Raw genomic sequence first — 27,957 nt, forward strand, 5'->3', positions numbered from 1 at the left:
AATGTTTTTGACCCGTCCGTCCGTCAGTCCGTCCGTCAGTCCTGTTTCTTGTCATCGCAACTCCTCTCAAACCACACAACAGAATTTCACAAAACCTTTTCAGATAATAAGGACATACTATGTAGTTGTGCATATCGACGGGAAATTGCGATTCAATTTTTTTTCTAGGAGTTACGCCCCTTTGAACTTATTTATTTTAATGTACTACTGCAACAATTTGTCATCGCAACTCCTCTCAAACCACACAACAGAATTTCGCGAAACCTTTTCAGATAATAAGGACATACTATGTAGTAGTGCATATCGACGGGAAATTGCGTTTCAATTTTTTTTCTAGGAGTTACACCCCTTTAAACTTATTTACTTTAATGTACTACTGCAACAGTTTGTCATCGCAACTCCTCTCAAACCACACAACAGAATTTCACGAAACCTTTTCAGATTATAAGGACATACTATGTAGTAGTGCATATCGACGGGAAATTGCGTTTCAATTTTTTTTCTAGGAGTTACACCCCTTTAAACTTATTTACTTTAATGTACTACTGCAACAGTTTGTCATCGCAACTCCTCTCAAACCACACAACAGAATTTCACAAAACCTTTTCAGATAATAAGGACATACTATGTAGTAGTGCATATCGACGGGAAATTGCGTTTCAATTTTTTTTCTAGGAGTTACACCCCTTTAAACTTATTTACTTTAATGTACTACTGCAACAGTTTGTCATCGCAACTCCTCTCAAACCACACAACAGAATTTCACGAAACCTTTTCAGATAATAAGGACATACTATGTAGTTGTGCATATCTACGGGAAATTGTGATTCAATTTTTTTTCTAGGAGTTGCGCCCCTTTGAACTTATTTACTTTAATGTACTACTGCAACAGTTTGTCATCGCAACTCCTCTCAAACCACACAACAGAATTTCACGAAACCTTTTCAGATAATAAGGACATACTACGTAGATGTGCATATCAACAGGAAATTACGATTCAATTTTTTTTCTAGGAGTTATGCCCCTTTGAACTTATTTGCTTCAATGTACTTCTGCAACAGTTTGTCATCTCAACTCCTCTGAAAACTCACAACAGAATTTCATGAAATTTTGTAGATAATAAGGACATACGATGTAGATGTTTATATTGACAGGAATTTATTATTCCGTATTTTTTCTTATACAATTTTTTTTTCTTATACTTAATTAATTTCTCCAATGACAATGTGGGGACGTGGGGTATGTGAGCGTGCTCACTAAGGTTCTTTAATTTAAAGAAACAGTGAATAATCCAGTATAAATGAGAACAATTATTTATAATCTTGACCCTGTGGACCTATAAGTCACATTATACATTATTAACAATCATACAATAAATAAAACAATTTCTATAATTTTCATACAAAATGTATTTTCTCTCAAGTAAAAGCTAGCAATAAAAGTTGAGCAGTTTCTGGATTCTAATAAAGTTGATATTATAACTGTTCATCTATTGAAAGAATATATGATTTGTCAGTTAGTAAATCAACCCCCAAAAAAATTTGTGAATGGTTTACCCTGTAGAATTTGCATATTTGAATTCTATGTATTCTGTAAAATTAAAATAATATAATTATAATATGGATACTATATTTTAAAAGGATGAACGAAAGGTTTGGTTGGAATACCACAAGAAAAAATGGCAGCTACAGGCCAAAGATAAACAAAATAGAAAGAAACGGAGGATTGACTTTGGGGATGTACCCATGGGTGTGGCTACCTCTACTAGGACTGGTCTTGGTGGATTTTTACGGAGGACAGCAAGAAGTATTATGGACCTCCCTTGGCAGATAGTTCAGGTAGGATATAGTGAACTAGCTAGGTTGTATACTCATGTTATTTCTATAGCAAGATTTGGATTTGTGCTAGAATGAAAGGTAAACATTGATGATAAACATTAATGATCTTAATGACTAAATACTTGGTCAGCAGCTCAATAGTGATAATTTGTATTAACCTTTGTTCAACTTAATTATCTGTCAGGCACCTGTTTTCCAATGCTCTGAACCACAAGATGGGGTGCTAGAGAGACAACACTGGTAAAAATCACCATGGTTCAAATTTGTTGTTATGACAACTGCAGTAAGGGATCATTGAAGAAATTACTGAAAATTACTGTTATATCAACTAATTTTCATTCTTCTGCTTAAAGTTATCCTTTTTTTCCTACCATTTTTAGGGCATTATATTTGGTATACTAGCTAGTGACAATTTAAATTATGTTTATTCAGCTGATGGAGACAGGTCACCCAGGACAGTACAAGTTATGGGCCTTGATTGGTAATGATTTACATGCTCTATTTTCACTCCTCGCAGTTGATGGAGACAGGTCACCCAGGACAGTACAAGTTATGGGCCTTGATTGGTAATGATTAACATGCTCTATTTTTACTGCCCACAGCTGATGGAGACAGGTCACCCAGGACATTACAAGTTATGGGCCTTGATTTGAAAGTGATTTACATGCTTTATTTTTACTCCCCACAGCTGATGGAGACAGGTCACCCAGGACAGTACAAGTTATGGGCCTTGATTGGTAATGATTTACATGCTATGAAGCTGAACATACCAAGAATATTTTATGTGAACCAGAAATCTCCAAAGGAAGGTGAAGGAGCATGTAAGTACAAGGAACAAATTATATGCCCAAATTAAATATATAAAAAAAACATCGCCAAAATCAAAGTTTTGTATTTGCACCAGGTGTGTGTTTCGTCTTCAAAAGATGCTGTACGATAAGCCCTCATAAACTATGTGAGAGCAAAGCAAAAAACTTCCCAAAAGTCAGTAATAGAAAGGTAAATTTAAAAAAAACCAACAATAACAACAAAGAACTTATCAACTCTGTGATTTTAAACCTCCATGTATCATGTATATATGTAAACATGTTTTCTTTGCCAAATTTGAATAGTTGATTTGTTTCAATCTAATTTCTGAAATATGCTCCTAATATTTTGGGAAAAATAGCAAGTTTAAAAAACTAAAAAGAGTTTAAAAACACAGTAATTGAAATGAGTTATAATTTTACGAAATATTTTCAAATTTTTGAATTTTAAGTTATTTTGGTGCTGTCTCATTGACATTTAGCCAATATCTCTTTTAATCTGAAATGTTTTGAATTTAGTATGGAAGAAAGTGATGAAGACTTTACCTAGATCCCATCCTGTGATGAATTTATACCAATATGCTGTTCCAGAGGCAGATTATCTAGAACATATCAAGTAAGATTTATTTAAAACATATAATGTAAATTACTGCAAAAAGATGGAGTAAATACATTTTTAGATTTTTTATGCATGTTCTGTTTTGATTTAGCTAAAAGCTGTTACATTAAAACAAATATGGTACTAAAGGAAGGCTCTTCGAAAACTATGTAACCAGCTATTAACCCTTTCACCGATTGCTGCCCATAGAGGAGCTACTCTGAGACGATGGCTTCCCTGGCTACTATTACTCAAGTGGGAGATCTTCATAATAAATGTCAATAAAAACTTGTTTGTAGTTAGGCCAATTAAAATTAATTGATAGATTTTCATCCCCGCCCGCCCCTCTGAAATCGTCCCGCCCCGAATTTTTTTATTTTATAAAATTTACGATTTCCGGATTTCGTTCATTCCCGTTACCGGTAACCGTTAAAATTTCGTTTCATCCTCAAAGCTTCCTGTTTCAAAAATTTCGGTTTTGTACCTCAAGTAAATCTAACAAAAAGGATTAAGTCGACCTTTCCGCTGCTCTAGACTATGATGACAACATCATCTTCCGAGAGTAAAGATTGATAACGAGAATGACGTGAAATATTGGTTTTAAGAGACTGTTTCCAAGACTGCAAATCGCGGTATGTCACAAATTAAATATGTGATTAGAAAACTGCGGACTTTTTTTATTTATGCAATGACTCAATTTGACTTAGTCTCAGGAAATTTAAACTGTAAATGATACCCAAAGCGCAAGATTCGTGGAAATCATTGATACAGAAAACATGACTGGATTATAGATATTGAAATACAAGCACGAACTTGTCAGATTTATGACCGTTTATTGAAATTAAAAAGCTCGACTAACATATGCATTTTATTTATGCAAGCCCTTTGATTTTACCCATGGCTGTCCTTTTATGTTGACAAACAGCAAATGTCCCAATACACCCAAAAAGAGTCATTAAACAACAACTTTTTTTTTATTATTAAGTTCATGTTTTACATGATAATTATATTTTCATCTTGCATATAAAGTACCAACCCTATTATTTTCAACACTCTCTGAGTTTTCATTTTATTCTGTACTCATAATAATTGTGTTGCATACCAATGCATTTGCTTCATTTTATGGGAATACAAGCCATTGTTTAGAAACCCAAATACATTTGGTGTAGGTAGTCAAACTGAAGAGAGTATTTCTCACACGTTTTTGTTGTTAAGTTTTTAAAGCCGCAATTAGATATATTTATTTAAGGATTTGAAAAATTATGTAAGATTCCTCATACTTGTGTATATAAAAAAGAAGATGTGGTATGATTGCCAATGAGACAACTATCCACAAAAGACCAAAATGACACAGACATTAACAACTATAGGTCACTGTACGGCCTTAACAATACATGATATAAGCTTATTATTACACTAACATATATGAAGAACTCGTCACAAAACATGCAAAAGGGTTTCATATGAAATAAAATTTTAAAAATAAAATCCTCCCACCCGCCCCATTTTTTTCAAAAATTTGGATGAAAATCTACTAATTAATTTTAGTTGGCCTTATCGGCATTATCTAGGTGAAATTCTCAAAATTCTGCTCTTAGACCCCAAATCGTAATTTTTAAACCCAAAACGGCAAAATTTTGAAAATTTTTATGAGGCTGTACAAATTCCTCACACTGAACGATGTCCATTCCAAGTGTTTTGTACATAAAACGTCATTTTACGTCAAAAAAGTATACTAGTTTGGCTTCAATTCTTCCATATTCTTTCAAAAAAAATGTTCCCTCATTTCAAATTCTTGTAAATTCCGTATATTTCGTCTGATTTTGACACGATTTTCAACAAACGGAAGCGCCATGTTTACACTTTCATCCGGGTATTCATCAAAGAAAGATAACTCATGTTTGCACTGTTTTGAGCGGCAAACATAAAAGATGCATTCCGATCCTGGTAAAACGGGACTCATCGTCAGCTGTCTGAAGCGTGAATCCCGGTAAACCAGGACTCATCGGCGAAAGGGTTAAGGCAATTTAAGAATTTTTCATATGTTTTCACTGTTAAAAAACAGCCACTAATGATTGAGATTTCTTAGTATCTCATCTTGGTCTTCTGAATATTTTAATCAAACACCCTATGAAAATTGACACTGTTAAAGGGGCACTAGCTGCCAAATTGATGTTCACCGATTTGACTCAAATTCTCATATTATATTTATAACAATGTAAAACATTTTTCCAAACGATCAAAAGTATAAAATAAGCAATTTACAGGACATGGTCTCAATAAGATGTAGCTTCGTTTCCTGTGAATTTTAGCCAAGACGCCATCTAATTAACTATCGAGTTGACTGTCTATGACCATATAAGGGATGTAAACATAAATATACATATGAATAGATTAAGCAACTCGTGCAATTGGATTTTTAAAGGTTTATTAAATTTTGTATTGAAGATTAATAATTTATATATATTGTCGTTCTTTCCTTTTTCTGTGGATCGAATCAGTTAATCAAATTATTTACCTAGTTACACTTTCAATGTTGACAATTTTTTCCTTTTAAATACCCGTACACGGACAATGCATGCTTTATTCTATCTCTTTCTACAGGGTTACATTTGAGCTCACATCATGCACATGAATAAGGATTTAATGAGGTCGATTGCAAGTGAATAATTCATTATTAATGTTTATTAGCTTAATTTGACAAAATTGAACCATTTTAGCTGAGAAAAGCAAATTGTTATTTCACTATTTCACTTTCATTAATGATTTAACAAAAAAAATCATACTTTTTGTCGAGCCTGTAACTTTTGTTGCAGAAAGCTCGACATAGGGAAAGTGATCCGGTGGCGGCAGCGGCGTTAGCTCACTTCTTAAAAGCTTTATATTTTAAAGACCTGAATGGAAGACCTGAATGCTTCATACTTTGTATATAGATGCTTCATGTTACGAAGTTTCCGTCAGTCACATGTCCAATGTCCTTGACCTCATTTTCATGGTTCAGTGGTCAAAGTTAAGTTTTTGAGTTTTGGTCTTTTTATCTAATACTATATGCCATAGGTCAACTATATTTGGTGTATGGAAATATTTTATGATCTATATGTCAGTCGCGCAGGTTTTATTTGACTGTGACCTCATTTTCACGGTTCATTGCACAGTGTTAAGTTTTTGTGTTTTGGTTCATTTTTCTTAAACTATAAGTAATGGGTCAACTATATATGTTGTATAGAAGCATTGTTAGCTGTACATGTCTGCCTGGCATGGTTCATCTGACCTTGACTTCATTTTCAAGGTTCATTGGTCTTTGTTTAGTTATCTTGGTTAATGTTAAGTTTATTTGACAGTTGTAATAAAGCTTAGCTTTATACTTAGGACTATTAACATAATATCAATGATTAGTATAGAAGGTGAGACATTTCAGCGTGTGCACTCTTGTGTTTTATATATATATCATAGCTAGTGCCCCTTTAAGATATAATTGAATAGTATGAATGCACAAATTATAATATATCAAATAGGTTCAATTTTCTAAGTAAAGACTTTGTTATAGAATAATCAATTTACAAACAAGCTACCCAGAAAATTTTCTTATAGGAGAATTTACTGACTTCAAAAGTAATTGTTCTCCAATTGCGTCAAATACACTTCAACACTTCAGCTATCTAAATGACAGATAGAAAATTAACATGATTTAGACATTGAATCTTGCACTGGAGCTATGGAAAAACTTTATACAACACTGAAGTTTTTATGATCAAGATTTTATGTAATACTCTTATCTATGATTTAACAATTACTATTTAAAGTAAATTGATAAATATAGCCAATTCTTCCTTTATTTTTTCAGTGAAATAAGTGCAGATTTGTCTTCCCCTGATATAGAGGGGGTATATGAAACACAAGTGCCTTTATTGTTTAGAGCTCTTGTAAGATTAGGTTGTGTGGTCACAGTCAATAGAGATTTTGCAAGATATATGTCTGGAAGGGTAGGTATAATAATTAGTCTTTGTCAAAAGTTTTACAGGATGTGGCATACTGATTCAAAGAAATAATCCACACAAGTGGGCATACTTATTCACATATTTGTCCTCCCCTGACAATAGATTTCATATAACCAACTGATTTTAATTTGATATTTTTTTGAAGTGAAGAAATGTAAATCAATCTGAATATTACCTAATAGAATAGAATCTTTATTAACACAATGAAACAAATTATCTATGATAAGATTTTACCATTAGTAGCTTAAGATCAAGGGCTAATATGAAATACACATTTTAGATTTCTTGTCAGATTATGATGTATTGTTAAGAACATAATTATGCTATAGGATGATAGATATTATTTAATTTGTCTCTTCTTACAGATTTATCTATACACATGTGCAATCTCTTTGTTAGATTAAATATTGGTCAACAAAGATTTGTTATATTTATTTTTATGAGAGGAAATATTGATGTGTAAAATGTGTTAAATGTTATACTGCAATATTTAATTCTAAGTTTTGTTGTATTCATGCAATTCAAAACAGTTCTTAACAACATGTCAAGGGGAAAAGTTGTCATGCTAATGTAGCTTTTTTGTACTGAGAGACTATGGGGTTTTGTTATCTAAATTTTCTTGAATCAAATCATTTTGAAATTGATATTTGAGGAGTCTTTGCCATACTTTTACTTCAGTCATATTTTAAATGGATGGGATACACTCCCTTTTATAGGAATATTCTACAAAAAAAAGCCAAGCAAGTTTATTCACATATTTGTTTTGGGATTTGCAGTGATCAAGATTCTTTTTAAATCTTTAAATATAACTGACTGAAACTAGGTAGAAAGAAAACCATCATTTATTAAAAGAGAATTTGAACTTAATGAAATTAAAATGTAATCCAAGGTCATTAGTTTTCTTTTATTCCTTGTTTGTCTAAACAAGCATCAATGACATAACATACCCTGGTATTCTATTTCTTATAGGAAACTGATACATTTGACATGGAGAACCTAGACTTCAGAACTATGGCACAGTTCTCATACATACAACCTGGATCTATGAAACATCTGTATTTATATCATCATGTTTGGTACGTTTAAATCATGACGTCATTTGTATTATTTTTCTGTGTTTTGAGCATCTCATTTTCTCTCCTAGAAAACAAGAAAATAAGAGAAAAAAAAATGTAATTTACTTTCACTTTAAATTTCTTTGCATCAAGTTTATTATGAAAATTTCAAATAAATAACTTTATTAGTTCAAAAACTCATGCAAATGGACAAGTAGTGATGCATTTTTGAGAGGGTTGTAGTTTTTAATGTTATAATTGGTCCTGACATAAACAATGCAGACGTTGAGACTGTATGAATATTTGAAGTTAAACACTTTGAAAGATGTTATTAGTTTTCAACATACATGATAAAAGGAGATAAAAAAGACAAATTATGTATTTGTGACTTAAGATGGACATATTTCTATTTCAGTGGAAGTAAAATGATCTTTGGATTGTTCTCTCCAATGTCCAAGAAATGTAACATGTTTGTTGTGGACACTGTCCGTAGTGACCAACTGCCCAACCTACCAGCTTTGTATAATGCTGAGAGAAACTCAAGGTAAACATTTATAATTATCTATTTTAGATTGAATTAATAAAAAAAGTAATGCCAAATTTCAAAATCTTTTAGTGAATTAGTTATTCTTGCAGCTGTTTTTAGAACCAGATGAAAGTTGATACTGGAAATCTTTTTATCAATAGGTTTGGAACCGTTTAAGAAAGGATCTTACTAATTCACATTCACAGTCGGTGTCCTGTAATGGGAGTTGCTCTTCTTTTCAGAAATGTGTTAGCTGATCAATATTTCACTCTAGCCCTTCTGTCTTTTTGAAAATGAAACAAGGCCTTGCTTAGAAACTATTAAAAAAAAATTATTAGCAGACATTGTCCATGGTTCAATGAAGTGACCATGCTAATAAAGAAAATGAACGGCATATCAAGAAGTGACAATTTCCCAAGCGTTTATGGTGGGCATATAAGATTGCCAATTTCGACCTGTGGACATTTTCCTCCTGTTCATTGCTATTAATGTATAAAATAATGAAAAAAATGTTAAAATTGCTTGTATATATTTCAGAGTAACTGAAGGTAGAGATGAGGAGAGTTTACCACAGGCTCACCACACATTTGATGCTAAGTTAGAGAAAGATGTTAGAAATGTGTACAGAGCCATACAGAGAACACTATCATCATATAAAGATGAAAAACGTGGACCAACATTCATAGCTGTTCAATCACCACAAGGTATGGTATAAAGATGTATATTGGTGAATAATGGACCTAGGTTTCAAATATATTATACAGGGTGTGATATACAAAATTACATTGGCTGATCTTTTGTTTTATCGGTCGTCCCTCTGTCTATATCACTCTGTTCAGCTCTTAATATTATTCCGTATCATGTCTTTGTGACGTCAAATACGTTGAACACAACATAGAAAATTAAAGACTGATCAACATGCACCCCACTAAAAACTGGGGGTGATCTCAGGTGCTAAAATTCATTCACTGATCACTGTTAAGTTTCAGAGGGTCATTTACTAGAATCAGATATTTAAGGAATGAATGTAATATTTTTTCTGTCTATGAAGAAATAACATAAAAAATTCGGTGCACACTGAATGACGTGCGTAGTGGGTTATTAAACAGTGTGCACCACATTTTTTATGTTATTTCGAATAGACAGAAATAATATTACAGTCATTTCTTATAATTTAATTCTAAATTTCATTTTAAACCTTAGAAAACCACGAAAAACGTTGATGACGTCACTGTCACATGATTAAATTATGTCTATGGGCTGATAACAAAATTACGTCAGCCAATTAGAATACGTGTTACATCCAAAATTAAATTATTAGAGAAATAATACCAATACATGAACTCCATTTTGTTGTTTTTTTAGAATGATTATAAGTTGTACTTCACCATCTGACTTTTTTAAATATAAATGCTGTTTTTTCTTTACAGATTTCCAGCACTTAACATCAGCCATGCCTGGACTGCTAGATTTCCCATTGGTTCCTATACATGTAACTGACAAGTAAGTATTATAAAATACATTTTAGTTCATTAATATGTTTTGGAGTTTAGTGTGACGTTCATTTTCACTGAACTAGTACACAATTTTATTTAGGGGCCAGCTGAGGACCACCTCTGGGTGAAGGATTTTCTCTCTGCGTTGAAGACCCATTGGTGGCCTTCAGCTGTTGTCTGCTCTTTGGTCGGGTTGTAGTCTCTGACAAATTCCCCATTTTTGTTCTCAATTTTATTCAATAAATTTTAATTTATGTCATCAATAAAAAAACCATATTCCTGCTTATCTTTTACTGTGGGTTCATTCATAACTGTTGGATACTAATTTTAATGGATTTTGTGAATCACAAAATAAATGACTTTACAGCATAGTAACAGAATTTGTCATTTGTGCTGTGTATCAGTAAACAATTCCTTGTCAGCTGTCAAAAATATCACATATAACATAAAATTCCACTCAAACATGTTAAACAAGCAGTTTAGCTCTTGCTTTACGTTGAAGTCTGTATTGTAACTTAATTGATATAAATAGCATTGTTTGTACAAGGAGAACAAAATGACTGATTCTTATTGGTTATATTTTTAGGGAGGATCTATATAATGTTTTGGACTGGCAGAGAAAGGGCTGCAGAAGGATGATTCAGCATTATCTTAATGTGGATATTATTTTGAATGTAAGTTATTACTACCTCAGTTAAGATTTTATGAATGAACATGTCTAACTAAAATGTTTTGCTACTTAGGTCATAAAATTGGCTTAAAATTGATTGATCAGGGCTTATTATTGCAGTCACATGAAATAGCTATGTATTTAAAACCACACGAGTTTTACAAAATGTTTAGGCAAAAGACGCTTATAAATCTCATCTGGCAAAAGGATCATGCTGTTCAATAAAGTTACCCTTAGTAGCGAATTTTGTTTGTCTTTTAATACAGTGATTTAATTTTGGGGAAATAATTGAGTTGTGCAACCTAATTTTTCCATGAATATAAAGGTATATATCTATTTATGATATTAAAAATTAAGGGTAAATTTGCAAATCTTATGATATAGATGGGCGTCATAGCAGATAGTTATACATTGAAAAGACTTGATAATAATACTCTAATTTTATAAATCATGGCACCGTCACGGTAAACATGTCAAATCAAATAGTTTTTGAGGGATATATTAAAAAAAAATGACTTTTTATTTTTTCAGGGGTATATGGAACAGTGCCGTTACCTTCACATACCAGTAGGTAACATGCCCAAAGATGTTACTCTATTTGGATGCGACCTATTTTTTGCCCGCCATCTACACAAACATAACCATGTCCTGTGGTGTTCTCCGACAGAGAGACCAGATCTTGGTGGTAAAGAAGCTGATGATAATAGGTACTTTTATTTAATTCTTTTCAGAAGTTTGTGTGATGTCTATTGATTAACATTATGTTTATGCAGAAGTTTAAATATTTTTACTGATTTAGCTTTAAGTTAAAGTAAGGACACTAACTTAAAAGTAATGAAACACCAAACTTTTTATAGATTTGTAGACATATTTCTTTAGAATCATAGGTTTATTGCAAGCTGAAAGGCAAGTTATCTCCTCTTGCTTTGACTTGATGCAAATGCAGAATTTATGTAACTTCACACCGATCTATCAATGACAGACCTGCCAACTTTTGAAAATCTCCATGGGGGATTTAGTGCGCGACCAGATTTTTCAGGGACAATTTTTGCGGCGTTTCTGTGTGCACATGTTTTTTCCTCTTAAAATAGTCTCAAGTCTCTTCTTTTTTCTTTTGGTATACTGTTGATGATCTTATAAGCCTTGATTTCTTCTATTTGCATGATTCTTGTACTTATTTTAAAATTGACAAAATAACTTAAGAATTGAGAAAAATTGCTTTAAAAAATAAAGGATACTAAGTGAAAACCCCCCTTTTCCCCCTCCAAAGACCTTCTTATATTTGAACCATGACTCAAAAGACCTAAACCTATATGTCCTAAAGTTAGAAGGATAATTACAGATTATGATTAAGTCTATCAGTATCTATGAGAAAATGGATAAAATTTGAGTTATCTTTCTTTGTGTTCAAAGGTGCTCTTACCGGCGGAGGTTTATTCACAGTAGAAGAATACAAAATGGCGTCGATTTTAAATCAACAGACACATGTCTGATTTCAAAAATTAAATGGATTTCAAGATAAACGATGTTTTTTTAAGAGTTCATTACAGTTCTCATCTTTAAATGTATAACTATTTCATTATGGAACTACGGCAAACGTTGCAAATAGTGCTGGTATGATAAATTCATTATTGATTAAAAATGAAAGGCCAACTGACATAATTCTGTTTATAAATAATAATATTAATTAATTAATTTTGAGGATTGTTATGACCTATCAGGTATTCCAATTACTTGCAACAACAAATTATGACACCTGTTGTGACCGTTGATTAGCTTAGGATTGTGAACTTGTCATAATATGTCCCCAGGTAAAATTATTGATTTTTAAAAATTGAACAGAAAAACTTCAAAATCGGTAAACAAATAATTTTTTCGGGTATATTTTGTGAAAATCGGGATTTTGACTTGTTTTACGATCCCGATATCGGGATTAGGGTTGAGGGATGAAAATCGGGATGATACCGCGAAAATCGGGATAGTTGGCAGGTCTGCAATGAACTTTATTGTCAAGTGGTATACCATAGTTCCGACCCATATTTTGGTGTGACCCCTATTGTATTTATTGTTAATAAGATCTAGTGTATGATTGCTAACCAAGTGAACCTTATATGTCCTTTGTTTGATTTCAGGCTATGTACAGAATTGGAAGAGAGTACAAGTTGTGAATTGAATCATCCTGGAGCTTTTCCTACAGTCTGTGTTGAGTTAGACATTGCTAGTTTGGCTGTTAATACTATTATAGAGGTATTTATACTGATCTAACTGACACACACAAACAAACACAATCTTACACTTAGAGGTATTTGTACTGGTCTAAAACACACACAAACTTACACTGTATTATACTCTGTGTTAAGTTAGACATTGCTGTTTAAACAATTACAGAGGTATGTATTATATCACTTGACACTGGAGCTAAGGAAACATACAAGGATTAATGTTGTTGAAGGACTTTTTACTTATTAAGTTTTTGATCTGAGCGATTTTGGGAATTTCCTCTGAAGACTCAAACATTCTAACAGTAGAATTAGGCCATGAATAATAAGAAAATAATATAATATTAATTCTATAACAGCATATGAACTGACCCTAACACAATTCTCATATACTAAATCCAGCACAAAGTGTCCATTGATCTGTTCATCTAACAAATATTTCTATCACACTTTTCTCAGTTATATATTGAACAGAGCCACTTTTAATTTAGTCAGCAGTTTATTAGTTATGAGTTTTAATATTTGTGCATTTTGAATTTATTTATCACTGAAGTTAGTATGGAAGGAAGAAATCAATCTAATGATTTTGTAATGCCTGACAAGAGTTGTCTCCCATTTATAATGTGTTTTTAAATTTCTGCTTTAATTTATAAAAATAGTATATGATAAACATGAAGACAATACATTGAAGTAATGGTTAATCAAGTACTGTTAATTCCGAAAATATTGTGAAAAATGTGACATGGTTTAAATCGCAAGAATTTAAACCCGCATTTTGAAATTTTTTATTTGAATTTAACAGGATTTTTCTCAATATTGCAACAATTAAAATCGTATTTTAACAATGATAAATATACACAATAATTACTGAATTTACAGTATTGCTATTTGTTGTGAAACACGTTTTTATATCTTGTAGTCTGCTCATGTTAATGACCAGGAAGGTGCCAGTGCTGTAAGTTTTGATACTCTGCCACAGACCTCATTAGAGGAAATGGTTCAGGGACAAGGTGCTGCCACCTATCTAGCTAGCTATGATGAAACAGCTTTGTGTTCAGCAACATTCAGGTAGGAATATTGAGTATACATTGAATTAGTTGTAGAAAACTGTTTCAGGTTTAAGTTTGCTGTAGAATTGTTCTGATTTATATAAGGATTTTGGAAATTTCTGTGATAATGCTTAAAAAGTTATGGACGAGCTCTAATTAAAATTATTTAGCCAAGCTTGATATAAATGTAATATTGCATCATATTGGAAAAAAGACTGGGATGAAAATGTAACATTTGTTGTTATTGGATGTCATGTAATCAATTAATATGTTTCTATTTATAGAATTTTGAAAGGAATGGTACAAGGTTGGGTGAGAGATGTTACGCATTATAACAATGTGTTTGCTGACAATCAGATAATACATTTCTACAGGTATGTGTACAAATCACAGGTAAATAGAAGGGAAGAAAAATAAATTCCGTTTTGGAACATACAAACCAAGAAAGTAAAAAGAAACAAATTTGCAGCTCCTTAAAAATTGACTTGATACACATCTTCTGTGTTTATGCAATGCCTGCCAAGTGAAGCAAGATTCAGTCAAAAATGTCATAGAAGGTATAGGAACGCAAGCAAACAAAATAAGCAAAAATAATGTTTGACTGAAGACTTCCAATTGCAGAATAATTTGTCTAATGATGCATCTAGAGCAGTTACTGGAATGTTAATAGATATATAAAAACAAGCAATGTATGGTAAGAGAAAACTGTCATTGTTGGAAAAAAATCAATATTATACAGTACGTTTTAATACCCTTTCTGATACAGAAGGTAATTATTTGTGGATATAGGGGACTATTATTTGTGTATGTTAGATGCTCTTATGAATTTGACAGTCGTCAATAGAAAATTATACAATATTGATTAATACATCTTCAGAAAAATTGTGCTTGTAGGATTTCAGATGAAATTTCAAATAAATATTATTCTGTTTTAATTTTTCACAAAATTTCTGAATTAACAGTATTTAATTGTAGTTAACTCCTTTAATGTATTGTGATGATTGTAGGTGGCTGAGATCCTCTGGTGCCATGTTATATGATCCAGCATTGAGGAGGACATTACACAATATGATGAAGAAAGTCTTTATGCAGGTAAATTTTAATATTCCTATTGGCAATGACAAACACTATGCAGGGGTGTGGAAATATTTGTTGTGAGCACTTGTCCCTGGGCAAGTAAAACAGTAAATTTCACTTGTCCGGAAAAAAAAGTTACTTGCCCTGATGGTCCCAATAAATATTGAAGTATTTCATTGTTAGCTAATATCATGAATATATGATTCTTAGCACTTTTTTGCATCACAAACAAATTAAATCCATTTGTTTCTATTGTGTAAACCTTTAGGAAAGTAGGAAATGGGTTAACATCAATGGGACAGAAACCTAACAGCAAACCAACCAATGAGATAACATGTAGAGGACAATTTTACAGCAGTTTTTGTATAAAAATTGTAGCCAGTAGGTACATATACTAAATTAAGAGGACAGTTAGTGAACATGGTGAAGTTTTGGTGTTTCTCTCAACTGACACACGTTTTGTTTCTTTCGTAATTGTCTTGAGGGGTAATTCAATCGTCTCTTCTATTTACCACTTTGACAACAAATGATGCTGGACCTGTCTTCTATAGATAAGACAACAAATTATTTATTTTACGAATTTCCATCCAAGATAGCCTGGACAATCTAATATACACGATGTCTGAAATTCTCGCTTCCGAATCTTTTTTAAAATACGTGTTCTTCTCCATCTGCGTTTCGGGTTTTCTATTCGACTCATAACTCTTTTTGTCTTGCTTGACCGGTGTCTTTAATATTTAATATTTATCAATCTGACTGTCGATACAAAAACTAAAGTAATGATACTTCCAGTGAATAACAGATAAAACCTAATCGACGATCCCAGGTCAATGGACAAAATCAATGCAATGTTACGCGACTCGGGTTCGCATACCTATTTTTATGCCCCACCTACGATAGTAGAGGTGCATTATGTTTTCTGGTCTGTGCGTCCATTCGTCCGTCTGTCCCGCTCCAGGTTAAAGTTTTTGGTCAAGGTAGTTTTTGATGAAGTTGAAGTCCAATCAACTTCAAACTTAGTACACATGTTCCCTATGATATGATCTTTCTAATTTTAATGCCAAATTAGAGTTTTTACCCCAATGTCACGGTCCACTGAACATGGAAAATGATAGTGCGAGTGGGTCATTCGTGTACTGAGGACACATTCTTGTTTTTTTATCAATTTCGGTATTATGTAATATTTATCGTCATGGACATTGATGTTTTTACTCGCTGACTATTGGTTTCTTTATATAAATTAATCATCTTTATATGTTTTGGAATTAATTCTATATTTTTGTTGAATTTGAACTTTTTCTTGTATATTTTTTTAACTTGTCCACGGGCAACCGAGACAAAAATAATTACTTGTCCGGTTGTTCAAATGTACGAGTCGGGCAAGTCCGGCATAGCATTTCCACACCCCTGCTATGAAAACTTAGTATAAGAATGCATCTAACTAGGGGCATAATGTTTTTGGTCTGTGTGTCCATTCTTCTATCCTTTATAATCAGAGTTTGAAGTATCGATGCACTTTGATAGGAGAGTGACCTATTGTTTATCTTCCAACTTGTTAAAAGGAAGCAATTTTGGACAAATATCAAAATAGCAAATATGTCTATCTCACCAAATTTTAATTACATAATATATGATTATATATAATACCTATTTCGTTTGATAGCTTTTGACTTGAAGTTGTAATAAGATTATGATCCTAAGAAGATATTTTATTTTGGAGACCAGAATTGGCATGAAACAAAAAAAGATTAGTTCTTAGTTCTATAAGTTGAATCATTTTAGATTTGATACTATCCGGTCTGTCCGTCCGTCGTCCACACTTCGGACAATTACTAGAAAACGCTTCCACCATTTATTATGAAACTTTGTTAAATTGTTTAAATCTATTGACGTAAGCTCCCTTTCGATTTTTATAAATTTCAGATTTTACGTTTCCATGTTATGAATTTTTATGCTTAAAAAAGGGGAGACTTTCCAGTTTTTGGACAATCACTCATAAACACTTTTACAAAATTTTATGAAACTTTGGTGAATTGTTTATATCTGTTGACGTAAGCTTCCTTTTAAAAATTAAAAGAAAATTAACAACTATAGGTCGTATGGCCTTCAACAATCAGCAAAGCTCATATGGTACCGCACTGTCAGCTATAAAAGACCCTGAAATGACAAGTGTAAAACAATTCAAATGAGAAAAACTAACAGCCTAATTAATGTACAAAAAAATATTGAAAGCATAAAGACAGGGTAACGGGCGTATCATGCACTTATAGTGCAGCTCTTTATTATTGGTTGAGGAAGCCAGAGTGTCTGCAGAAAACCACTGACTTTGGATAGGAAAACTGACAATCCTAGTCAATTAAGATTAGAGTCGGGTTCACCACCACGAGCTGGATTCGAACTCACAACTTCAGTGTTGAATGGCTCGTGATTACATAAGTTACTACTTAAACCACTTGACCACCGAGGCCCCCTTAATCGTTTTAGGAGATATGTTTATATCATAAAGGTAAACCAGTATTTACATTAAATGTCCTTTAATCAATATTAACCTTTCTTCACAGTTAATTGCTGAGTTCAAGAGGTTAGGATCTACAATAGTGTATGCCAACTTCAACAGAATGATTCTATGTACCAAGAAGAGAAGATTAGTGGATGCCTTGGGCTATGTTGAATACATCACTAACAGCATAAAGTCCAGAGAATTGTTCCATCTTATAGATATGACTTATGAACAGTGTTGGGAATATCTTGTATGGTTAGATCAGGTATATATGTAACTATTGACAGGTGTGAATTTCTACAGTGCATTTGAAATGTGCAGTATTCGTAATTGATTTAAGTATTTTTTATTGAATCACCTCTTGCTACCCTTGGGGCCTCATTGGCCAAATAGTCCAAGGAGTTCATCTACAGTTACCACTAGTCTATCAAGGCTGAGATTGTAAAGTTTGAATCCCTCCTCATGGCAGGTGAACGAGTTTTCATTGTCTCTTTTGTGATCAGCCTTAATAATTAAATTTACGCTACAACTTATTTTCATGAAAAGTACCGTAAATCCAAACAAAAATCTCCCACTTAACAGTTTAGCCAGGAAATGGTCACACCTTTTTTTTGAAATTTGAAAATTAACATTTTTTTCTTGTTTTGAATTTATGGAACTATTAAGGTAAAATTTAAGTGGAATGAATGTGTATATCTTACCCTTGTTCTGCACTGCTTTTTAAAAGGTAAACAACATTCCTTATGGCTTTTAGTTGCTCTGTTATAACTGTTGAAACACCTTTACACAAACACTTATAGTGAATCCTGTACCCATATAATCTGTATTACATTAAGGTAGCACAATACAAAGATTTTTTCACTCCCAATCAGACAACTTTAAACAGATGTAATTCATTTCATCCTTCTTTATATTTTATAAATGAGGTACCAAAAGAAAGAAGAAAGATTAGTCTTTCAAATTGTGATAACTTCATTATGACATAATTATTACATAATTAATTATTATGTAATTAGTCACTATATTGTGATGTCCACACTTGAATGAATTTAGCGTCTTTGTTTTTCATAGCATCCCAAAATATTTTATAGATTCTTGTACAACACAGCTTGACCTCCAAAACTGTGTCTCAGATTTCCAAAAACATCAATAGAACAAATTTTATACCCAATTGAACTTAGTGGTCTCTAATGACTTGATGTTGCAAACTTCATTGAAGATTTATGAGAGAATGAAATACAATAGGAAAAATCTGAGATACAGTTTTGGAGGTCAAACTGTGTTGTGCAAGAATCTATAAAAAAAATTTAGGATGCTATGACCAACAAAGAAGCTAAATTCATTCAAGTATGGACATCACAGAATGGCAACTAATTACATAACAATTAATTATGTAATAATTATGTCATAATGAAATTATCACAATTTGAAAGATTAATCCTTCTTCTTTCTTTTGGTACCTCATTTATAAAATTTGAAGAAAGATGAGTGGAATTACATCAGTTTAAAGATGTCTGATTGGGGATGAAAAATCTTTGTATTGTGCTACCTTAAGAGATAGGCTGGAAATCAATAAAGCACCTGATTTATTTCAGGCAAACCATGGAGGTATAAAGGGAAAGTTGCCATCAGAACAACCATTAGAACAAAGCCAGCCAGACCCTGATAAAGAGGCCATGAGGGAAGATACTGATACAGAGGAGGATGACCCAGATAAGCCAGACGATGAGGTGGAGGTCCTTAACAAATCTAATGAAGATGATGAGGTTGGTACACCAGCTTCCTTTATAGGATGCGCTTTTTCAAATGACTTCTGAACAAATACCTTACATTTATAACTCAGTGTAAAATAAGTAGATGTCAAAAGGCACAGTTACCACCAGACTTTTAAAATACATTAAGTCCCTTAAAACAAAGTTTTATACCTTAGTTAAATGTGTTATTGAATTTTAAATTGAATTTATATTGGTCATATGTTTATAAAAGTCATATGAAACCTCAAATTAAAAAATAAAATGATGCATAAGTTATTTATAACAAAATGGATAGTTGTCATTAAACTTATGTACATATACTTTTTTCTGAAGAAAATTCTTCAATTTGTCCACATTTAGAAGAATTTTACTTTTTTTAATTGCTTGCTTCCAGCAAGCAATTCACCAACATATTTTCTGTATTCAAAGTGACCTTAGTGTGACCCTTCTCGTAAAAATCAGGTGATTGCAATACGCATGGATCTGTCACTCAAATAAACTTTTGTCTGATTTTACATGTTATACACATACTCAATATCCATGCTTCATTGTTGATTGTTTACAATAAGGTGACAATCGATAAACTACAGCTTCAAAACATGACAATTAATGAGCTGCCATATTTTCACTTCATAACAGACAGAGAGTAATTTTTTTTTTACGATAATACGATATTTTTGCGTAAAAAAATGATAAAATTGTGCACAGAAGACTAAGTTTATGATATATACATGCATTGGTTCAAGAACTGGATAAACGTTATTTTTTCACCAGTCACTCGTTTCATATGACTTTAAACAAATTTGAATTAACTAAGTTGTTAGATAGTTGGAAAGAGGCATTGTATTGCATATAACAAAATCAGCATCTTATTAAATATATATCTTATTTTAGCCTGAGATAGAAATGAACTGGAACATCATGCAATTTTTACCAGAAGCAGGTGCTTGTCAGACAAATTTCAATGTAAGTACTGATAAATATTGACCTATTTAATAGAAAAAAAACACTTCATTTATAGGATCAAAACTTAAATGTGTATCCATCAGACTTGGGAGAGATAAGATCTAGCACATAAATACATCCACTCTGAAACAGGACTTAAACTGGTTGATCATATAAAAAAGAAGATGTGGTATGATTGCCAATGAGACAACTATCCATAAGAGACCAATGACACAGAAAATAACAACTATGGGTCACTGTATGGCCTTCAACCATGAGAAAAGCTCATACTGTATAGTCAGCTATAAAAGTCTGATCAGTCTATCCCATGACATATTTGTTACATTTTTCTATGGAATAACAAAGCAGCTTCCTAAAATTATTCAATCTTCATGTGAGCTTGTTACATCATGTTGTTCATTGTCACATCCATCTTTCATCCCTTCCTGTAAACTAAATACTTATTGCAGGGTATCATTAGTGAACACTCAACAGATAGTTGATTCCTATATGCCAGTCATAAAAAGGACCTGTAATGGCATTCAATAGATAGTCTGTTTGTCCACACATCAAACTAAAACTACATAATGCTTTGATCCAATTTTATTAAACATTGCTTATATTGAAAATTTTCTATGTGTTTTTGAAGACATTTGGGACTTTAATTGTCGAATTCAGGCAATTCTTCACATACATCTGACAAAATATGCAACAGAATTAATATCACAAAAATAGTCAATGATTTACTACCCTTAATTTTAATTTCTGTTGCAATATTCCTTTGCCATGTGTATAATAACAACAATTTTTAATCTTGCAAAATTGTTTTTAAAAAATCACATTACTTAATGCTCACAAATTTTTGAAATAACAAAAGCTAAGTGGATTGATTATATAGATATTCTGTTGCCATTGATAGTTCTGTTTAAAAATTTTGTCTTTCAGATGATTGTAGCAGGATACATATTGTCAATATATAATAACATGCAGGATGAACAGAGAAGAATGACACCTGGGAATACACCAGTTAAAAGACGTCACAACAGTCAGTCTCAGGTAAGAATGCACCTGGGAATACAACAGTTAAAAGACGTCACAACGGTCAGTCACAGGTAAGAATGACACCTCGGAATACACCAGTTAAAAGACGTCACAACGGTCAGTCACAGATAAGAATGACACCTGGAAATACACCTGTCAAAAGATGTCACAACAGTCAGTCTCAGGTAAGAATGACACCTGGGAATACACCAGTTAAAAGACGTCACAACGGTCAGTCACAGATAAGAATGACACCTGGAAATACACCTGTCAAAAGATGTCACAACAGTCAGTCACAGGTAAGAATGACACCTCGGAATACACCAGTTAAAAGACGTCACAACAGTCAGACACAGGTAAGAATGACACCTGGGACTACACCAGTTAAAAGACGTCACAACGGTCAGTCACAGGTAAGAATGACACCTGGAAATACACCTGTCAAAAGATGTCACAACAGTCAGTCACAGGTAAGAATGACACCTGGGAATACACCAGTTAAAAGACGTCACAACAGTCAGTCACAGGTAAGAATGACACCTGGGAATACACCTGTCAAAAGACGTCACAACAGTCAGTCACGGGTAAGAATGACACATGGGAATACACATGTCAAACAATGTCACAACAGTCAGTCACAGGTAAGAATGACACCTTGCAATTGTAATATCTGTGATTATTCCGGGAACGTCACGCACAAACCTTCGGGCATTTACTTATTACGTAACGTCACTATGGGGATACCAATTGTATATTTTGTAGCCATTATTAAATTACTATCTGAACCATCAAGTCTTGCGCCGATCTTTCAATAGCGACGAGGATGAAAAACAAAGAAGGAAGCAGTGTTTAGCAGCGTAAATAAAGATAAAATTTACCGGAACACAGAATTTAAAGAAGATAGTGCTAAAACAAGGAATTAAAAGAAGATACAGATAAAATAGAGATTATTGACCGAGGAGAACCCCAGCAGATAACGTTAGTAACGGAAACCAGAAATTTACGATCACAACCGTTTATACAGTCAGACGATCAGATATCTACAGGAAAAAATTGGGAAGAATGGATGGAAAGTATAGAGAGGGAATTTAGATATTTCAGGATAACTGAACCTGCAAATAAAAAGGATGCATTACTCATTAATGGTGGAAAAGATATATCAAGATTGAAAAGAAGCCTAAGAGATGAAGAAGGATAAGATGAGTATAAAGTATTAAAGAACAAATTAAATAAATATTACTTGCCATAGAAGAACAAACATCATGCCAGGTATTTATTTTTAAAAATGAAGCCATTTAGAGATGAATACACAGTAACATATGTAATGAGGCTGAGAGAAAAGGCACATGAGTGTGAGTTTGAAGCCACATGTGAGGAAAGAATATTGGAACATTGTGTTCAAACCATAACCAATCAGGATTTGATAAAGAGGGCTATAAGCAAAGGATGGAATCTAGATAAATTTGTGGAAGAAGCAGGAAGATGGAAGATACATGTTTACAGATGAAGGATATAAAAGGAGATCCCAGAGACATTGGGACGCTTTCAGCAAATAAAATATAAAGCAACAGGTCAAGCTATAGGGCACATGATTTTTTGAAGAAGATAGATTTAAACAAAATGGTAGAAATACAACCAAGTCTAATTGTGGTTATTGTGGATTTTATCATGATCAGGAGAGAAGATGCCCATCATAAGGGAAACAATGTAGAAATTGTGAAAGATACAACCATTTCCCATCAGTCTGCAGAGCAGAAAAGAGAAACCCAGAAAGCTATGATAGTCAGCAACAGAGCAGATCTGTGAACTATGGAAACAGAAGGAATGTGAAGAAAACAATAGAAGAGGCATATGAAACAAATTCAAATACAGACACATCAGACTACGAAAAGGATGAAGATTATTTTGAACAAACTGTCAGCACTTGAAGAAAATACGAAGAGTAAAAACCATACAAGGAACAAGAGACATTGAAAAAACAGTGACAGTAAGGATTGATGATGTAGATGTGAAGGTGGAACCTGATAGTGGAGCAGATGTGAATGTGATGGATGAAAATCAATTTGAGAAATTTCAGAGAAAAACAACGGTAAACCAGTTTTGGAAAAGAGTGAGATCAAATTAAGTACATTGCAAAATGCATTACAAATAAAGGGAGAATTCAAGACTATAATAAGAAATGAAACATGTGGCACAGAAACAAGATTTATTGTTGTGAAAGGAAAAATAAATTCTCCACCCTTACTAAGCAAATCCACTCTGATTGAGCTAGGGATGATACAGATTAGAACTGATGGTTCTTTTGTAAAGGCAAACCAGTTGAGAATACCAGACAATAGACCACCTTTCAGCTCTAAGAAACTTGCTATTGATAAGGGATTTAAACACTACCAAGTCACACCAGGACGCAAAATATCAAATAAAGAAGTTAACTTATTTAGTAAACCCATCAACAAAACAGAGCAAATAACAAAGTTAAAAAAGAAAAACAATAAAACAGCTAAACAGGAGATTTATAGAAGATATCACTCAAACTTATATGAGGAGATAAATGAAAGAGACCAACAATGCAAGGAGGCAATCAAAGGGTATGCTGAAAACAGAAACAAGAAGATGAAGAAAATGGGCCCGCCGCAAGACATGTGTGGGAGGGGGCAGTGGACATATAAAATTATGGGCCCCCCACAAGACAGGTGCGGGAGGGGGTGGATAAAGAGAACTTTGGAAAACAGACACAAAAGTCAGGAAACATAAAGCAGAAGAACCAGATGATAAGCCAAAAAGGAGACCGATGCAATTAAGTGAACATTATAGAGACTATTATAATTTATACAAATTGAGAAAGTGAACATTACAGAGACTGTGATAATTTGATTAATGTAAACAAACTTTACTTTACACATTTTAATTTACATTTATATAGTCATTTTTTAATTCAAAGTTAAGGAGGAATGTAATATCTGCGATTATTCTGGGAACGTCACGCACAAACCTTCGGGACATTCACTTATTACGTAACGTTGCTATGGCAATACCAATTGTATATTCTGTATTATTATTAAATTACTATCTGAACCATCAAGTCTTGCTCAGATCTTTCAGCAATACACCTGTCAAACAACGTCACAACAGTCAGTCACAGGTAAGAATGACACCTGGGAATACACATGTCAAAAGAAGTCACAACAGTCAGTCGCAGGTAAGAATGACACCTGGGAATACACATGTCAAACAACGTCACAACAGTCAGTCTCAGGTAAGAATGACACCTGGGAATACACATGTCAAAGGACATCACAACAGTCAGTCTCAGGTAAGAATGACACCTGGGAATACACATGTCAAAGGACATCACAACAGTCAGTCACAGGTAAGAATGACACCTGGGAATACACCAGTCAAATGATGTAACAACAGTTACTAAGGATTCATTTATTTTCGTGGGTACCAACTTCTTGGATTTAGGAAAACTTGCATGTCTTGGATATTTAGTTTCATGTTTTTTTCTGAAATCTGCATACAAACCTATTGATTGTTTATGTTAAGTGCTAAGAGTAATTTTAATTATGCCCTACCTACGATGTTTTCTGGTTTTTGCATCCGTTCGTAGGTTCATTCATTTGTTTGTTCGTCTGTCCAGCTTCAGGTTAAAGTTTTTGGTCAAGGTAGTTTTTGATGAAGTTGAAGTCCAATCAACTTGAAACTTAGTATACATGTTTCCTATGATTGATCTTTCTAATTTGAATGCAAAATTATAATTTTGACCCCTATTTCATGGTCCACTGAACATAGAAATGATAGTGCGAGTGGGGCATCCGTGTACTGTGGACACATTCTTGTTAGATAATGCGCTATATAAATATTGTAAATAAAAAAATGACATTACAACACTTTATAATATCATATTTTTATTGTAGACACCTTTAGTACCACCTGAAACTACACCATCATCAGTATCATTTGCTCAGGATCTCATTCAGGGAGATTTAGCACAACAAATGTTTGCGTAAGTTGTTATCTTTTCAACTGTTCTATCCTATATACAAGGTGATAGGACTACCGCTGGAATAGATCACATTTTCCAGCTTGAAAAAATGAATAGTTGCGGAAAACTATCAGAAATATTTGATAAGGTCAATAAAGTTCTAATTGTATTTAAAAAGCCCTTTTCTTTTTCACAGTTGAAAGTCTCACCGTAAGTTAACATTTTCATTGAACTACTGTAGTACACATTTTGTTTAGGGGCCAGCTAAAACCCGCCTTTGTATGCTGGATTTTATCGCTGTGTTAAAGACCATTTGTGGCCTTTGGACTGTTATCTGCTTTTTGGTCTGGGTTGTTGTCTCTTTGACACATTCCCAATTCCCATTCTCAAATATTCTCAAAATATTTATACAGCACACCACACCCAACCAATGCATCGGAAAGGGTACATTTTTACATATGCAATATATGAAGAGAGTGGGGTAACAGACCCCAGTGACACCCCTGTGAATTACGTATTGAAGTGGACCCTGAGACCTAGAAATGCTATTGACAGTGTTAACAATTACAGACTTCTGTCCTTACATTACACAGGTAGCATATCTCTGTAAAATTAATGTTTATATTCTCAGAATTACTCAGAAAATCAACAAGAAGTTATCAGGAAGTAGAAACACAACAGCTGCTGAATTTCCTCAGCCACCAGGCTCGCATCTACAGCTTAAAAATCCAGCATTAGAATTTGTTAAAGCTATATGTAAGGTAAGTTACAAATGTATTATATAACAGCACACTCCTTACCCCTCAGAATCATCTAAAGGTTGCACTTAGTAAAAACAGCTGTTTCTCAAACCATGCCTCTTTTGAGGAAATATGTAATATTTATAGATGATTAATTTTATTCTTGTACTGGTTCCCAGATATGATCTCTATGTTTCATTTTGTAGAGACATATTTTGGGAATGTTACCAGTAAATATACATATGCATAACTGTCAAATTAAAACCTGTGGTCAACCTGATGTCGAGATAGGGATAGCACATAATGTTTGTGAAAATATGCCGCACAGCCCTATATTTTGACCTTTGAAAAAAATAGTAGTGCATATGAACTTTCAATTCTGGGATATAATTTTTTTCTAAACTTCATAGTAAAAGTGGTACAGTTTTAGCTGTTAAAGGAGTTCCTATGGGAAATTTCATTGTCGATATTTACAGAAATGCAACCTATTGGTAAAGAATCCATTAAAGAATTTGTAAAAACTATATATAAGATAAAGAGTTTATCTCATTGCACTCCACTTCATCCATGAGAGACACATCTTCAGCTTAAAATCAAGCTTTTGAATTTTTAGACCAATGTGAAATGTTAAATACTTTATTGCCTCCCCCGAACACCAGTAAAACATCGCTTATCCTTACTCTTCCCTCGTTTCAAATATTAGTTGCCCACTTTACATACATTGTTGTGGCTATTTGCAAAATTCCTGTGCCAAACAAATTATAATTCTATGTTGCCATTCAAATTTGCATATTAGCCTTGCTAATAGATATTCAGCCTTGAGAGAACAAATGACATGTTATCCTATTCACACAATAATTGCTGAATTTGGCTTCTATGATGAATTATTTTTATGCCCCATTTATGGGCATTATGTTTTCAGGTCTATGCATCTGTTCGTTCTTCTGTCTGTCCCGCTTCAGGTTAAATTTTTTAGTCAAGGTGGTTTTTGATAAAGTCCAATCAACTTGAAACTTAGTACACATGTTTCCTATGATATATTTTTCATTTCAATGCCACATTAGATTTTTTACCCCAATTTCAATGTCCACTAAACATAGAAAACGATAGTGTGAGTAGCACATCCGTGTACTATGGACACAGTCTTGTTTAAAATATAAACATAATTGTTAAAAGTGGTTATTGACACTATTAAAAATTGTTTGTTGGGTGACAATTTAAACATTAACAAAGTTAATATCAAGGTTTTAACCACATCAATGTTACTTGTAACATTCTAATGATCAAAACTTTTGTATCAAACAGGTACTGTCATTAGACAGCAACATAAACCTTCAAGTGACCAAGATGAAAAGAGACTTGTTGAAGTTGATTGGACTTGGAGAGTTTTCAGAAGAATCACAATTCAAGGATCCTTGTCTTTCCCATGTCCTTACAGAGGTCATCTGTAAACACTGTAACCATGTCAGAGACCTTGACCTTTGTAGAGATCCATATATGAACAAAGATGGAACTGGGTAAGATAATGAGTCAGAGGTCAAATGTCAGACTATCAAGGTTATCTGACTATTTATATTCCAGGGATCTGGACCTGTACATAGAAAAATATATTAAATATTATTAGCTGAAGGTCACAGTTAAGATCAGTGTTTTGAGTTCT

At 33.1% G+C, this 27,957-nt stretch overlaps 2 protein-coding genes across 4 annotated transcripts in view; one reads left to right on the top strand and one right to left on the bottom strand.

Annotated features, from left to right (window-relative positions):
- LOC139525515 (large ribosomal subunit protein mL40-like) overlaps positions 1–27,957 on the bottom strand; it is a 146,625-nt gene that overhangs the window by 34,167 nt on the left and 84,501 nt on the right. The gene's annotated exons all lie outside the window — the stretch shown is intronic.
- LOC139525509 (DNA polymerase epsilon catalytic subunit A-like) overlaps positions 1–27,957 on the top strand; it is a 61,765-nt gene that overhangs the window by 27,066 nt on the left and 6,742 nt on the right. For all 3 annotated transcript variants that reach the window (XM_071320901.1, XM_071320903.1, XM_071320902.1), the window contains exons 28-48: positions 1,641–1,838; positions 2,527–2,659; positions 3,164–3,260; positions 7,087–7,225; positions 8,210–8,316; positions 8,711–8,839; positions 9,359–9,525; positions 10,252–10,324; positions 10,904–10,991; positions 11,519–11,694; positions 13,120–13,234; positions 14,126–14,274; positions 14,540–14,629; positions 15,263–15,347; positions 17,894–18,097; positions 19,428–19,598; positions 20,481–20,552; positions 21,477–21,587; positions 25,490–25,578; positions 26,189–26,318; positions 27,603–27,814. In XM_071320901.1, coding sequence (XP_071177002.1) covers positions 1,641–1,838; positions 2,527–2,659; positions 3,164–3,260; positions 7,087–7,225; positions 8,210–8,316; positions 8,711–8,839; positions 9,359–9,525; positions 10,252–10,324; positions 10,904–10,991; positions 11,519–11,694; positions 13,120–13,234; positions 14,126–14,274; positions 14,540–14,629; positions 15,263–15,347; positions 17,894–18,097; positions 19,428–19,598; positions 20,481–20,552; positions 21,477–21,587; positions 25,490–25,578; positions 26,189–26,318; positions 27,603–27,814 — 2,735 coding nt within the window. The remainder of the gene's footprint in view (positions 1–1,640; positions 1,839–2,526; positions 2,660–3,163; positions 3,261–7,086; positions 7,226–8,209; positions 8,317–8,710; positions 8,840–9,358; positions 9,526–10,251; positions 10,325–10,903; positions 10,992–11,518; positions 11,695–13,119; positions 13,235–14,125; positions 14,275–14,539; positions 14,630–15,262; positions 15,348–17,893; positions 18,098–19,427; positions 19,599–20,480; positions 20,553–21,476; positions 21,588–25,489; positions 25,579–26,188; positions 26,319–27,602; positions 27,815–27,957) is intronic.

Source organism: Mytilus edulis, chromosome 5 (genome assembly GCF_963676685.1).
Source record: "Mytilus edulis chromosome 5, xbMytEdul2.2, whole genome shotgun sequence".
NCBI lineage: Eukaryota > Metazoa > Mollusca > Bivalvia > Mytilida > Mytilidae > Mytilus > Mytilus edulis.